Raw genomic sequence first — 15,373 nt, forward strand, 5'->3', positions numbered from 1 at the left:
CTAAACTTTCTTTTTGTTTTTATTGACGTCATCTTCACTTTAACTTACTAAAGCTTTTTAAATAACTAGATAAGAAAAGATAGCTTCTTTATCTCAACATAAAACTGATAGCCAGATTCAGCCAGATTTTTTTATGCGTCATTTAAAGTATCATGAACAGAAGTTACTTCGTAAAGTAGATCTCTTAGATTGGAAAGGTACTTCATCCCAAAGAGAACACTTAATCACTCAAAGATTCAAGTTAGAGGACAGAGAAACGTATGTAAGATACTCCTTAGTCGTCGGTAAGATTAGAAGACTAGCTTTAGCTTTAGCTAAACTCAATGACAATGATGACGTCAAAATCCAAATGGTCAAAGAACTAGTAGCTAAACTACATACACTTGGACTTGTTAAAGGTAAAAGTCTACTAGATTGTGCTAAAGTAGGAGTAAGTTCTTTTTGCCGCCGCCGTTTATCAACTATTGTTGCTGATCTTAAAATGGTTCCAGATATCAAAACAGCCGCCAACTTTATTAAACACGGCCATATCAAAGTAGGTACACAGATTATAAACGATCCTGGATTGATAATCAGCCGAGCTATGGAAGATTACATTACTTGGAGGGAAGGATCAAAGATCAAAGCAACTATTGAACAGTTTACAGATGATTAATAAACAGTGTTGTGGAATTAGCATATATAAAACCCTCAAAATTTGCAAGTCTTTTGTCATGCAGTCTATAAAGCGATATGTACTTAAGCGTCTAAATTGTGTCTTAAGTGAAAGAATTGAGCCGATAGAAGAAAGTGATGTAATTTGTGACTTTCTACGCGGTGTTATAATAGTAGAGCGTATGAGGGTTAAAAGTCAGATAATCGAAGAGAAATTGGGTTTAAAAGTGAGAGAAAGTGATGGTTTGTTGGTTAAAGGAGTTGTACTGAATATTCCTTGGTATATATCTGGTGCAGCAAGTGAAGTACGTATTGAGTCTTTAGAGATAAGTTTAGATGGTTCTTGTTGTTTATGTGCTAGATCTAAAGTGTGTTTTGCTTGTGGGACTGGACTGAGTCGGCCTGAGGAGTTAGAGAGTGGTGGGTTTAGTATGGGGATAGTTAGTTGGGTATCTCGTAAGATAGTAGAGATCTTAACTGAGTATTTGATTTTTGAAGTAGGCGAGTGTAAGTTAAGTTTGCAATTGGCAGATAAGCACTGGCTGGTTATGAACGGTTTGAAAGTATCACGAGATGGCGAGCGAATCAGTTTGGAGTTAGCTGATGGACAACTGGATATGTTTGGAGTTAAGATGGAACGAATAGCTGGTGGTTTGGTCATGGCCGATAAGAAAGTAGTTGCTACGGGAGATTTACAACGGATATTAGTAGATATTGATCGAGTGGCTGGCCAAGATGTACTTAAACTTATCAATTTGATCAAAAATCAAAACAAAAACCAAACAAAGATAAGTGATGGAATAGTGCAGGATGAAGATATTTATCTAACCCAAAGTAGTCAAGATAGACGTGATGATCAAAAAGAACAACAACAAGATAGTGAACAAGTACCTAAACTGTTTACTGATCTTGATATTCGTTGTGAACCGGTAGTAGTGCAAGTAAGAGGTCTAGTGGGCTGGGAGGAGTATGCTCTGGAAGTAGAGACTTCACGTGTTTACCGGGATTCAGATGAATTTAAGATAGTAACTAACTTAGCATTGGTTGAACAAAAAGAATGTGCAGATAAGGATTGTGATGGCAGTACTAAGTATATTACTAAGGCCAGACTAGACGAGTGCCAAGTAGATTTAGGCAGTTTCAATGGTCCGCATAAGAATATTAATCTAGCTATTGATCTTATTAAGTGCCAGTTAAAATCAGCTGATTTGATAAGAGTGCAACAAAGTTTCAGTACTATTCAAGCTAAACTAGCACCTCTTTGGTCAACCGAACATTTATCCGATCCGATTAATGAAGATACAGACTTATCAGTAGATACAAATGATAAGAAATTAGTAGATACGAGTGATAAGAAATCAGTAGAAGAAAGAATTGATATTGTAGCGGCTGTTAATCAACTAGATGTTGCTTTAGAGATGCCTAATACCACTGCCCATCTTAACCTTTCTTTAACAGTCATGCATATTGATAAGAAGATAAACTTTGCTACTGATGGCCAACTTACTGTGCTTCAAAATGAGTCGCAAGAAAGAGCTAGTCTTAAAGGTAGTATTTCTCTAGGATATTTAGATACAATCAAAGTTAATGATTTAAGTCTGGCCCTCTTAGAAAGTATTCAACCTACAGTGACTGTTCTTCATTCAGCTGTTATTGATACAAAAGATCTTATCTCACACCTATTCCCCAAACAAATTGAACAATCTAAACAATCTAAACAATCTAAATCAAAACAATCTATTAATTCACCTTCTACATCAATATCAGCTCAATTGGATAAGATCAAATTATCAGTACTTATGAATGGCCACAATCTCCAAGTCTTATTAGAAAGAGTGCAAATCACTTCCCTTGGCTTCTTAATTCCTACTCTCTCAGCTACTTACTTGGCTAAACCTTTACTCACTCTTGGCCCTCTGACTTACCAATCTCAAGCCTCGCCAAACCTTTCCCTTGCCAATGCTGATATCTATCCACCAGATGACGATACTATTATTGCTATCTTATACGAAATTGAAGCAGCTCTACAATCTATTAGTACCTCTTCTGATACTAATACTTCCCCTTCAGATACCAACACTTCTCCATCCCAACCCTTTACTCTAGATGTTCTTAATTCCAATGTCCATCTCTACCATCCTTTCTGCCAAGCTCTACTCCATATTGAACAACTTGTACTTGAGAATACTACCCACTCCTTAGCCATTCAGACTCTTAAAGCCACTGCTATCAACCACCAAGAAGCACTTCTTATCTCTAGCCAGAACTTTGTCTTTAATAGCCAAGATAGAACTCTTCAGGGCCACTTCTCGGCCTCTGGTAGCTTAACTTCTGATCTTTATGTCTTCTCTCTTAATCGGGCTCTTTTCCTTCTGATTGGCTACTGCATTCTTACTGAGCATGAAGATGAAAATACGCCTGAACTATCCACTAAAGATCCCATGAAGATTGCCTTAACTGCCTCTGGTCAAATACTTCTTAAGGAAAGGAATACGCCCTTGCTTAGTCTTAGTGCCCAGGCTGAATTCACTATGACTAAAACCACTAACTATTTCGGGCAAGTCGTACTTAAAGAGATTGAAGCCCAAGATAATGATCAGTTGATTTGTTCTATTCCTAATTTGCAAGTTGAGTTTGCCCGAACTAACCCATTAACTATGATTTTATCCGTTGATATTCCTGTTATTACAGCTACTACGTTTATTGCTCCTATTTTGGATTTACAAGCTGCTTTCCTGGGTAAAGACCATCGGTATGGCATGCCTTGGGTAAGTTCTTATTTGGAAGTCCGAGCTAAAGCCAGTACTATCTCACTTGCTAATGCAGAAGGTACTGAACTCCTTCTAACCGATCTAGCTACTGTTAACAACTACCATCGCTTAAATCTCCAACTAAATATAGATAAGGAACTAATTACACCCCAGCCAGCTACTATCACTATTCGATCTTCGGCCTATGATAAAAGTGAACTCACTATCTCTCTTTCACCACTCGAACTATCCCTCCAAACTGAACTCCAATGCGAAAACCTACAACTCTTCCTAACCCAACTTCATAAGGAGAAAAAGAGTCAGAAGTATCCCCAACCACCCAATGGTCTGCTTAAGATTGAATGTACATCCGTGCAACTCAGTATTCCTAAACCGCAACTTAAACTCGAACTCCAGCAGATTGCCTTGGTGGTTGATGAGAACATTGAGTTCTTTGCCCTCGCCCGGGCCTACGGACTGAACCAGGAGACTTTAACCTATGAAGTCTTAGTTGAGCAATTCCCTATTGATCTGAACTTCCAGCCAAATATGCCCGTTTATAAAGATAAGACTGGATTTGTTAGTTTGCCTTTTTCCGATGCAGATGATGATTCCTTACTTGTATCTTTTGCGGCTATTGCTGTTAAGGAAGTACTACGTTTACGTCTCAGTGCTAAAATGATCGATGCACTTAAACTTTCCAATCGTACTATCAAACTGACCAATTTAACCAACAAAACTCTTTATATCAACGATTTAGAGCTTGTTTCTTTCTCATCAACTACTATCAAAGATCATACTCCTATCTATACAAAAAGCGGCCAACTTCTTTTCTCTAAGTATCCACCTAATACTACCCAGGCCATTACTAAGCAAGGTAAGACTTTCCTGGCCACTATCAAAGACGACTCAGCTGTTATCCGGGGGGCCAGTAATTTCAAAAATATCACCGATTCTACTATCTTGATCCGAACGCAAAAAGACCAAATGTTACTGATGGCCTTTTCCGAGTGCAGTTATATCCATGCCACTACTAAGTTTTCCATTGAAATTGATAAGAGTATCGAAGAGAAAACTTTCCAAATTGAGTTTGATCTTACTCATACCCAAGAAACAAGTCATCCTGAGATTCAAGTTGTCGGCAAACAAAAAATCGCACATATTCAATCTTATCTCAGTGTTATTTGTTTATTAGAAAATGTCTCAGGCCAAATGGTCTTGCACTATCTTTTCTTCCATGAGTTTATTATCACCAATCTCACCAATACCCCAGTTACTTTTGAAATCAAAATCAATACGAATAGTCAAATTGAAAGAATTACTGGTGTAGCTAATCCTGGTGATAATAAGCAAATGTCCGGTATGTACCCTGCTGATTCTCGTAAGGCCCGTTTACGTCTTAATAATAACACTGACATTAACTTCCATAAAGATGAGTCACAAAATCGCACTTCACTTACCAAAGGTATTTATGCCCTTAAAGAGAGAAAGATTATTCCCATTCAAGGTCATCTCATTGATATCGGTATTTTCCAAGCCATTATCTACCCCCAACTTATTGCCATCAACAAAACCGCCGATGACCTTGCTATTGCTTCCGGCAGTCGTATCGTTCGTCTCCAACCCGATACTCAAACTGAAATCTACACTTCCAAAGACCGACACACTCTTATCTACCACAAAAAAGAGAGTAGTGCCTTCAGCTCTAAAATCCACTCCAATACTATCTTCCTCAGTATTCGGGCTGATTACAACTACAACTACCTCGTGAATATCCATAAGGGAGAAGGAGGTAAAGAAATGATCAGGTACATTGTAGTAGAGTACGCTAATGTCATTGAGAATACGACCGGAATCGACCTAACTATCATCACTGATCGCGAGTTCTTCTGTGGCCACCAAACACTAGTGCCTATTCATTTTGCTAAGAAGAAGACTAATGCCTGGATTCGTCTTGGTACACCCCAATCTCCACCTTCATCTTTCAAAGAAGATACTAGTTCCTGCAACTCTGATTACATCATTGAACTCGAAGATTCCACCACTGCTTCTTATCTCCCTCTTGATGGTCTCAAAAAACACCTCGTTAAACTGACCAAAGATAATATTCCTATTCTCCTATCTATCAATGTGCACGTACGCAATACCCAAAGAGTTATCTCTATTTCCAAAGAGACTAAATGGCCCTATCTCATTCGTAACTTAACCGACTTCCCCATGACTTTCTGCCAAAAAGGCCACCATAAGACTTACCTTCTCCAAGCCGGCGACGAACTTCCCTACTACTGGGATAGTTTTAAAGCTCTCCCGGCCTTTGACATTCTCGTGGATAATACGTCTCTTCTAGTGGAAAACTTCACTGCCGTCTTAGCCGGTAATTATAAGGCCTTACTCATTAGTGAGGGTGGAACGCGTATCTTACAAGTAACTCAACTTACTCAGGACTCTCTTTCCGAAGCACCACCTACTAATCAGGGTACTTTAATCCAACTCCAACTCACTCGTATTTCAGCTAGTTTACTTGATAGACATGAATCTGAATTCAGTTGTTTCCATTTATTTGATATTTCCCTTAATCTGATGATCTCCCAAAATGGCGTTGAATTCCTAGCTAAAGTCGGCACCTTACAAATGGACAACCAAGAAAATCGAGCTATCTACCCCGTACCCATTCATATGCCCAGTCAGTCCGATTCAGTCCTCCTGTCCGGTTGGCTAGTTAATCCCAGTACGTGCCGCTATCTTAGTCTTATGATCCTACCCATTGCCATTGAAGTGGATGAAACGTACATGAAGAAGGTTATGGCCCATTTCGTGCCGGTTGCTGAAGAGATTGAAAACCCCAAGTACTTTATTAGGTGCAGTCTTTGTGAGTCGCTTAAGTGTAAGTGCACTTATGCCCCTCAGATTCCTAAACAGTCCCAGTACATCTCTTTAGGGTACGTCCGAGTTGAACCTATTCGTATCAAGTTCTCTTTCCGTCGAGCACCTCAGAAATCAATTGTTCCTCTTTCTTCAGTCTTCTGCAACCTTAATAACAGCAAGATTTCCCTGCCAGCTATTCAACTGAATGACGTACATGCTAAGTACTCGGAAGTTCTGCAAATTGTCGGTAAGACTTATAAACGCGGGATTATCAAAAACATTGTTTCTCTGGCTCTTTCCGTTGATATTGTAGGCAGTCCTGGGGAATTGATTGATAAATTAGGAGTTGGTGTTCATGATCTTATCTCGGCTCCTTATCGGGCCCTGGATAATCCAGCTCTACTTTCTAAACGACTACTTAGTGGGGGTAAAAGTCTAGCTAAGAATGTTGTTTCGGGTGTCGCAGATTTAGTAGGTAATATTACTGGTGGTATTTCCCAAAAACTAGCCTCTATCTCTATGGATGAAAACTTCATTGAAATGTCGAATGAAACCAGTTGCATTTACATTGATGATGTAGAAATGGGTTTACCCGTATCTAAAACTCATCTGTCTAAGGCCCGAGAAAAGTTCATGGGTTCAGTAATTAGTGGGTTTAGAGGTGTACTGCACAGTCCGATTGAAGGCAGTAAATCAAGTGGACTGAGTGGGATGGTTCAAGGTCTAGGCAAAGGTATTGTTGGGGCCGTACTTAAACCTATTTCTGGAGCTATGGGTTTAGCTCAAGGAGTTACTACTACTATCTCGGGGGCCCTACAAGAAAGTAAGCCTTTACTGCGTATTCAACTGCCACGAGCTCCTTTACTGGGCCAACAACCAACTGAGTACGAAACTTGCCGGAATATCTACTACCGGGCTTATACTTGTTTAATTACTGGCGATCTTAAGAAAGCAGAGACTTACATTACTGGTGGTACTTGTCTTAACAACTATCAAGGCTGGGAAGCTATTATTACTACCAAGCGCGTAATCTTTTATAACAAATCGGAATTCTTTGAAATGCCTGGAGAACCTACAGTTCAGGCCGCTGATAAAAATACGCTCTTAACCATTAATCGAGTTTCGGTCGAGTTGGAAGGATCAAGAATCCTGAAAGACTTCAGTCGAATGCAACAATAAATTTCAACTTTCAGTGCCAATTTATATTCGATGACGACTCTTAGAAAAGGTGTATCACTAGTTACTAAGCATATTCGGGCGCGAGTGCAAGAGATTGAGTTGTCCAAACAAGTTTTGGAAGTTGCTGAACCGGCACATGCTCAGAACATTTCATTTGAAGGGAATATGCGTCGTAAGATTGAAGAATTCTCATCTCGGAAACGAAGACGAGCCCAAGATAATTCGTCCCTTTCCGATNTAGTTCTGAAGAAGTCCTTGAAGACAATCCCCATCCGACTAATTCATGTCCAGCCCATCCTCCCATTACTCTGACCAGTAATACTGCATCGGTGCCCAATCCCATCCATCCTCCCAATCTTACTCACACTACTACAACCAATCCTACGGCCAACACAATTACCAATACTACTCGCAATACTACAACCAATCCTACTCCAACTATATCACCCATGCCAAGTACACCTACTAAACACAGTGCAAATACGTCTACTCTATCCAAAGCCAGTGCCACACCAACCCGGAAACTCAAGTGCGGCTGCCAGCACCACGGTATTAAGCCCAAGCCAAATCCATAGATAGTAGAACCCACTCGTTGATCTTTACCGCCCCACTACGCACTCTACTCTATTACACCGCTAGATAACTCAGTACTAACTCAGCGCAGACCCGCTAACTCAATCCTAACCCAATCCTAAGTCCAGCCTCATTAGTGGAAGATGTAACCGTTTATAGCTTATAAGCCCGATTGAATAAAGACCTTTCTTAACCAGATCAACCCACTACTAATAACAACCTAGATACTATCATTGCTCTTAGCAGAGATATCAATACTAACCCAATCTAATACCAACTTAATCTAAACCAAACCTAACCCAATCTAAACCAATACCAAACCCACCCCAACCCAATACCAACTTAACATAATACTAACCCAATTTATTGCTTTGGCTTTTGATTTGAAGTGCCAAACGAAGATCAACTCGGTACCTAGTTAAGCTCTTGTTGCAGTATTTGTTCTTACTGGGCATACTCACCTTTGAAGACCATGTCCAAGTCCGTGGCGTAGCCGGCCAGGAAGCTTTTTTGTTGTAGGAGTTCGGTGTACACAGAGGAAAGATAAGACTCGTGTTTAGCCTCAACATTGACTATTTCATTTTCCAACTCTTTGATCAACTGATTGTTCTTCTGAATAAGAGCTTGGGCACTCTCTCTTTCGGCAATAATCGTACTGTGCTTCTCACGTAGGGCTTCAAATTCCTTGCGCGTACTTTCAATCCGAGCAGTATCTTCCAGAGTTAAGGCATTCATTTTCTCAATGATATAAGATATCTTTCGGTCTAGTAAGTTCTTCTCCGCTTCCTTTGAATTGTTTTCAATCTCCAAGTTAGTATTGCTACTTTGCAACTGCTTCAAAACACACTGGCCATCATCTAGCCGAGTTTTGTACTCGCCAGTTAAAGATACTGTACAAACCAAAGACTTTAGATCTTCAACTGCTACCTTAAACTGACCAATGTTTTTGTGTAAGTGTGATATCTTCTTTTCATACTCCCTGAGAATACTTTCTTCATTATGAAGTTGCATCTTCATACCCATAAGGAGTTCTTTCAATTGTTCGGGGTTTTTGACTATTTTGGCTTGTAATCGGGATACTTCTTGTTTGGCTTCAATTAACTGGCACTTCTCAACATTGATTCTTTCTAGTAAGGAACTGTGCTCACGTTTTATCTCTTCTATTTGATTGACTAGTGCTTGCTGATTACGATGGAAGTTCACTATTTCACTTTCCTGATTGGCTACTTCTTTAGCTAACATCTTGATTTGTTTCTGAGCTGCATCTCTTTCCTGGCGCTTCTTTCTAAGCCTTTCTTTCTGTTCGCGAGCCTCTTGTTCGCACTCTTCTACTGCCCCTTCAATTTCTTCGCGTTTCCGATAGATACTACTGTAAACATGCCGCTTACTCTCTTTAAACAAACCAAAGTTAATCACTGTACTAAGGATCTTAATCAAACGCGCACTTTCTGGCTGAGTAATATCTTTCATTTGAAACACTCCAAACCCTAATCTTTCCATGAGATGTCGCATTCGTCCAAAGATCTGCACAATTCCGACTGATTCTTCTACACCTTCGGCTATTCTTTCCTCGGCAAACACCCCAAGCACACCTTCATAAAGCTTGCAAACATACCCGCTGTTGGGTAAAAGAATATCACTATCTAGGATGTTAAATCCATTATCTCCTAAATATTGTACAATCTCTTTTACACTCATATTTGGAATAGTGTATGTGGGCATAAGACTCTTCATATTGAAATTTTTAATCCAGACTATGATACTTCCTGGTGAACTTCACTATCAACCGCAGTTTCTTTTGCCCTATGTTAGTGCTATGGCGACCGCAACAGTTGAGTACATTGCCCATACATATGTTTTGGTTAAATTAGTTGAAATTGAAGGTTTACCTACTCTATCTCTACCCGGAATTATCCATCGTGAAGATACCATGTATGGTATTAAGGATGAGCACCACTTACACGAAATGTTCTCACCTGGTGATGTACTGATTGGTCGGGTTCTTTCTTTGAGTAATTCCGGTCCGATTGTTCTTTCTACTGCTGATCCAGCCCATGGTATCATTACGGCCGTTGATTTTACTACTCAAAAACGGCTACCCATCAAAAACGGCCAAATTACCCAGAATGGCAATGTCTTAAAAAGAAAGCTAGCATCTCTTTGAAGGTTTATGACGTAATACGTTAAGTAAATTATGATTTGAATTAAGTTATGTTTTGAGTTGATTGGGTTGTGTTTTGGGTTGAGTTGGTTTGGGTTGAGTTGATTTAACTGAAGACAAGATGTATTTGTGACTTAACAGATGTTTTATTAGTATCTTAGGACCTTTTTGTTCTTCCTTGCGTTACCTTTTTGCTGACTGTAAAGATAGTAGCCAACTCCGGCCATCATAACTAAGAAGACTAACCAAACAAGTGAAGAACGAGTTTGGGGCGTATAGTCTTCAACTTGGGCAGGTACACCACGCGGTGCAATTAAATGAGAGACGGCTATGGCCTTAACAGTAACATCACCTTGGCCAGAACTAGTTCGAGCAGATACGGCTAAGTATACCTTAGATGGCAGAGTATCATGCACGTTCATTACCCCGACTTTTCTTAGATTCATTGTACTGTCTCCGCATGAGAGTTCTAGCGAGTCTCCTCGCTTCTCTAAACGAATAATACCATCTAAAGGCACAGGTAGTGAACCGGTAATCCAAGTTCTGAGTCGGCCATTTTCACGAGTGGCTACTCCCATTGTCCTTTTCTTTAATGAACCATGCTCGGCATTCAAGTAAACTAGAAGTCCTGTAAACTCTTCATCCCCTCCTAATAACTGGCCGGACTTGATTGGACCAGGTGCTAGCCAAATCCCAACCCCTTCAATTCCAGTGTTCAAAACCAAAGAAACATCGACTCGCCAGTTCGTAAAGGATATCCCATTTTTAGCTACTAAGTATCCACTTGATCCTTCTCGATTAGCCAATAAACTTACTCCTACTTGTCTTCCTCGTGAAATTACCATGGCATCTCCTAGTGCATCTCCAAAGATACACCTATTCTGGTCGTCCATGTAAGGATAGTACAGACTTAGTCCGGTCTTGTATTGAGCTCTTAGCTCGCCCTTTAATTTACTTGTTTTACCCCGCAACTCTGGATCCTTCCATACTGTTCGCGCAACTACCAAACTATACAATAACCAGCAGACAACCACAACTTTCATTAAATAGCAAAAAAAGGATACTCTACATACATCTTACTTCGTATCAATCAGTATTCTCAATTGGTCTTTATTGTTATTTAGTGTGTCTGAACCTCAGCTCCTATTACGTCATAATTGTTTGGAATAATTTAGCTGTGGAAGAATCGCAGGCTCTCTTACGCCATAAATTTGCAAGTATTATTGGCTTAGTATTATCTTTCTAAATCAATGCTTATCTTAATCCGAGTGTGTTTTTTGGATTAGTAAGTTTGGTATCAATAAATTGAGCATCAAGAATCAAGAAGGTTTCATTGACAAATGGTTGATTGCCGAGTTGGAGTAGTATTTTAAACCTACCTTCCTCGACCTTATCTGTATAAATTATAGATTGGGTTGGTGTTTATATAGGATAGACTTAAACGCAGCTCAAAGACCTTTATTTAACCTAGCATAGTTTATTTATCGCTTTCTTGTTGGTAGATTTAGATTGTACTGTATTTGGGTTGTTTTGAGTTGACTAAATCAAAGTAATAATGAGTCTAATCCAAAGTAAAAATGAAATTGAATTGGGTTTAATTCTGATTTTGGTGGGGTTTAGTTTGGATTAATATTGAGATAGTTGAAATAGAACAAAGTAAAGTAAAGTTATGATGGGATGTTTTGGGATGGGATGTTTTGGAATGATGAAATAGGGCAAGGATAATAGAGTGGTTTAGATACTGCAAAAGGAAGGAATAGGTTAGTTGTTAAGAGGCGACCAATGAATTGCACGAACGAATACTATCTCCAACAACGTATATTTCTTGGAAAGTATTTGAAGGTATCTCATTGGTAATAATGTGCGAGAGATCGGTTTTTTGTCTATAGGTGACATACAAACAAAGTTGATCGTCTCCCCATGTAATAGAATTGGGCCAGTCGTAGAGACCAGCGGAGAGCGGGAAGCAAGCTTCGTTGAGCACAAAGGCGGATTTGGGGACGTACATAAGATACCGAACACAGTCGGCTACCTCGACTTCTTGGCATATGATGCACTTAATATTTGGTAGAAGATCTCTCAAACAAGCATTACAAAGTGAATGGCCACACTTGAGATAGCACATCATTGAAAAGTTGTTATCTAAATCTAGACGCGGTTTCTTTGAAACAGGCTGACTCTGTGGGTTAGTATCTGGGGTATACAGGATTTTCGAACAGACCTGGCAACTAATGATGGGATATTGGCGGTTGAGATCCGTTATAATTTTATATAGCGATGTTTGCTGATAGATGGGTTTGAGAATGTGCTCGGTAAGTGGTGTTAAGCGAGTAACAAAACGGGCTAGTACTGCAGACGGTATGATAGTGAGACCGGGCTTAGCATTTAAAGTTTCAGCGGCTAAGCCGAGGTGATAGGGTCGAGATAGTAGGTCAAATGAGGGACGAATCGGGCGACAACGTTTGATTTGAATGCTAGTAAGCCGATCTAAACCAACCAATAAATAGTCACGCGAAGAAATCGCATGCAATACCCTTTCATTTACTTGAACAAGTGTTAGGGTTAAAGTGGTTAGGTCCCCGAACCAACAAGAAACCCAGTGAATAATAGTCAGTAGATTCACTTCAGTTAAGAGCTGGGCCCCATTAAACTGCAAAACCAGGGAACTAACAGGTCGTTTTGGAGGTCGTGGCAGGTGGGAAGACTGTGTCTGAGTCAAAGCTAGATTTCGTTCTAGGTAGATACGCCCATCACTTTGCAGCAATCTCATGGATATATTATAAAGCGTAAAATCACTCAAGGCTACATAATTGCAACGGCCTGGATGCAGATACAAAGATTCGATGTAAATATTCATCGGCATAGATGTTAGTTGAATGCCTAAGCGCAAAAGCTCGATCATGAATCGACCATACAATCCACAGTTTACAACACCGACTTGTATAATTACTTTATGTAGATTAAGATGGCCGATTGAACCGTCTCGCTGTTCTATTTCCTTTTGATACTGGAATAGTGTGAAGTCCGTGAATTGGCCCCGTTGGTTGATGTACAGTATTTCATCTAGCTTCTTGAAGGCCTTAACCATCAGGGATTCGATGTTTTGGGTGGTGGGAAGAGATAGAATGTAGGTAATGGCAAGATTTTTGAGTTCTTGATTGATAATGTGCACCTGTGTTTCTCTCACAAAGAAGTAATTACCGAACAGCCAATAGATAATTTCGTCATCAACATTGTCTAAAGTCAGGGTATTAAGGGCGAGATTCCATTTGTTGGAAACGGTTGAGCTTTGCTGGAAATACTCTATATTAAATCCAGAACGATAGATAGTCTTACGAATATTTACAAGTGTCAGCGTGTTGGCATTGATGCATCGAAACTTATATAGAAGTACCAAACACAGGTTAGTACTTTCCTCCAGTGGATCCAGGCCCCCATCAATACAGATGTCTGTGTAACGTATATTTTGGCAAAAGGGCATATAGGAGTGGTATGGTTTGTTGTGAGGCAATGGGTTCTTTCGGCTCATCAGCCAGGCAGTGGTTTGGTGGTCAATGGCCAAAAGGTTAATATGGATGGGATCCTGAAGCACCCATTTAGGATCACTGAGTTGATCGCCATTGCACACAATCGAACGATTTATTACTTGGGTTGGCACTCTCCTCAAAGCACCGAGCCGACAAAGTAAAGATAAGCTTTGATGTAGATCTTTTCGCTGAGACCCATAGGTTATACGGACATCATCAACTAGAACTCCAAATTTAGCAAAGTTGTCTATAGTGTAGACTAATTGATAGATATGCAAGGATTGACAAGGTATAGTATCCTCAATACTGATTTCAAGTAGAGGAGCAAAGAGCCAACGAGTTAAAACATGTGGTTGCGACGGGATCTTTGACAATCCTTGGCCTGACTCGATGGAGCAATTCATACCTATAATAGAGTGAACCTCTATTGTAGATTCGTTGCGCATGCCTAGATAAGCAAGAATACACACAGGTGCCTTCAAACATAGCTTTGGATAGTCTTTAATGGCACTTTCCAGACCGGCCAGATTCAGCAGTATGCCTTGGGCGAGAATAATAGTGATGCAGACGCATTTGTCAAGACAAGTCCGGAGACAGTTGAAGTCTAGGCTAGACCATTCGGGTATATCTCTGAAGATGATAGAGTAGCAATCGGAGAGCGGCAGTTCTTTAATAAGATGCATATCCTGGAATTCGTTATCTTCTAAGACAACACAAATAAACGGGCGCAATAAAACAATCCCACTATTGACTAAATCTACAAGTCTAGTCTGCCGAGAGGTTGAAAAGTTAATTTGGCACGCATAGTTATAAACGGCATGTTTAATGGTATTTTGGGCCTCGAGTAGAATGGGATCTGAACAAGGCAGAGGATCATAAGATTCTATGCGCCGGTCAAGTTCAATGTGAAGATGCAGCTCCTTGCAATCAAGCATATTAACAACCCGGGACACAACTCGTAGATTAATCGGACAAGAATTCCAATCGGGCGTCGTACAAATAATTTGGGCCCCGCCACCGCGAACAACAGCTATAGTCTGCAGTACATTCAAATCCACCTCAGTCCGGGGTAGAGATGAACATTCGCGTAGTACAAAAACAATGTCATTATCTATGTAGTCTACAATATAGAGAGGGATATTTGCCATTGGGCTGGCCGAACTTAGGGTCGGAGTTGGGATTGAATTGAGGTCTGAATCTAGCACGGCATCGGGTTTATACGCAGTAATCTTCAGATCGTGGTTCGGGTCCAAGGGCACAAAGCCAACCGAGCACAGGAGTTGAAGCATTCTCGCCGCATCAGGCAAATCCGAGAGTTTTGCTGCCGGCTCAACTATAACTACGCTATCACTACTATCCGAGCCCCAAACCACATTGAGCAGTACTAGCAGGACATATAACCTCAAAACAATCCATTGTCCAAGTAGTTTAGGAGGATATACTTTAACTAAGTTCTTATTGGCTATTGTTAAATCAGCTAGATCTACAGGTTTGGCACATGGGATGACAGTGTAGACAGTGGAGCAGTTCAAACCCAGTTTTGGTTTGCACTGGGTATAAAGACCGGAAGCATTATTCATATGAGAAGATATCAGCATATAGTTGTGAAATAAAAAAGAGGATACTCAGATAGCGCGGGCTTATCAATCATACAAAATAATATC

At 40.2% G+C, this 15,373-nt stretch overlaps 7 protein-coding genes across 7 annotated transcripts; 4 read left to right on the forward strand and 3 right to left on the reverse strand.

Moving 5' to 3' along the window:
- Positions 1–133: 133 nt before the first annotated feature.
- NEHOM01_1126 (U3 small nucleolar ribonucleoprotein IMP3) lies at positions 134–655 on the forward strand (the record flags this gene model as incomplete). Its single annotated transcript, XM_051490004.1, has 1 exon — positions 134–655. One exon carries the CDS (start codon positions 134–136, stop codon positions 653–655), a length of 522 nt encoding a protein of 173 aa, XP_051345964.1.
- NEHOM01_1127 (uncharacterized protein) lies at positions 648–7,448 on the forward strand (the record flags this gene model as incomplete). The annotated part of the gene is made up of 1 exon (XM_051490005.1): positions 648–7,448. The coding sequence occupies one exon, from the start codon at positions 648–650 to the stop codon at positions 7,446–7,448; it is 6,801 nt and encodes a 2,266-aa protein (XP_051345965.1).
- Positions 7,449–7,478: 30 nt separating this feature from the next.
- Positions 7,479–7,760, forward strand: NEHOM01_1105 (uncharacterized protein; the record flags this gene model as incomplete). Its single annotated transcript, XM_051489983.1, has 1 exon — positions 7,479–7,760. One exon carries the CDS (start codon positions 7,479–7,481, stop codon positions 7,758–7,760), a length of 282 nt encoding a protein of 93 aa, XP_051345943.1.
- A 705-nt stretch (positions 7,761–8,465) lies between these two features.
- NEHOM01_1128 (kinetochore protein Nuf2) lies at positions 8,466–9,755 on the reverse strand (the record flags this gene model as incomplete). The annotated part of the gene is made up of 1 exon (XM_051490006.1): positions 8,466–9,755. The coding sequence occupies one exon, from the start codon at positions 9,753–9,755 to the stop codon at positions 8,466–8,468; it is 1,290 nt and encodes a 429-aa protein (XP_051345966.1).
- A 22-nt stretch (positions 9,756–9,777) lies between these two features.
- On the forward strand, positions 9,778–10,185 carry NEHOM01_1129 (exosome complex component CSL4; the record flags this gene model as incomplete). Its single annotated transcript, XM_051490007.1, has 1 exon — positions 9,778–10,185. One exon carries the CDS (start codon positions 9,778–9,780, stop codon positions 10,183–10,185), a length of 408 nt encoding a protein of 135 aa, XP_051345967.1.
- A 146-nt stretch (positions 10,186–10,331) lies between these two features.
- On the reverse strand, positions 10,332–11,225 carry NEHOM01_1130 (uncharacterized protein; the record flags this gene model as incomplete). Its single annotated transcript, XM_051490008.1, has 1 exon — positions 10,332–11,225. One exon carries the CDS (start codon positions 11,223–11,225, stop codon positions 10,332–10,334), a length of 894 nt encoding a protein of 297 aa, XP_051345968.1.
- A 725-nt stretch (positions 11,226–11,950) lies between these two features.
- Positions 11,951–15,307, reverse strand: NEHOM01_1131 (uncharacterized protein; the record flags this gene model as incomplete). Its single annotated transcript, XM_051490009.1, has 1 exon — positions 11,951–15,307. The coding sequence occupies one exon, from the start codon at positions 15,305–15,307 to the stop codon at positions 11,951–11,953; it is 3,357 nt and encodes a 1,118-aa protein (XP_051345969.1).
- Positions 15,308–15,373: the final 66 nt, after the last annotated feature.

The sequence above is a fragment of the Nematocida homosporus genome (genome assembly GCF_024244095.1).
Source record: "Nematocida homosporus strain JUm1504 chromosome Unknown 4564, whole genome shotgun sequence".
Lineage (NCBI taxonomy): Eukaryota > Fungi > Microsporidia > Nematocida > Nematocida homosporus.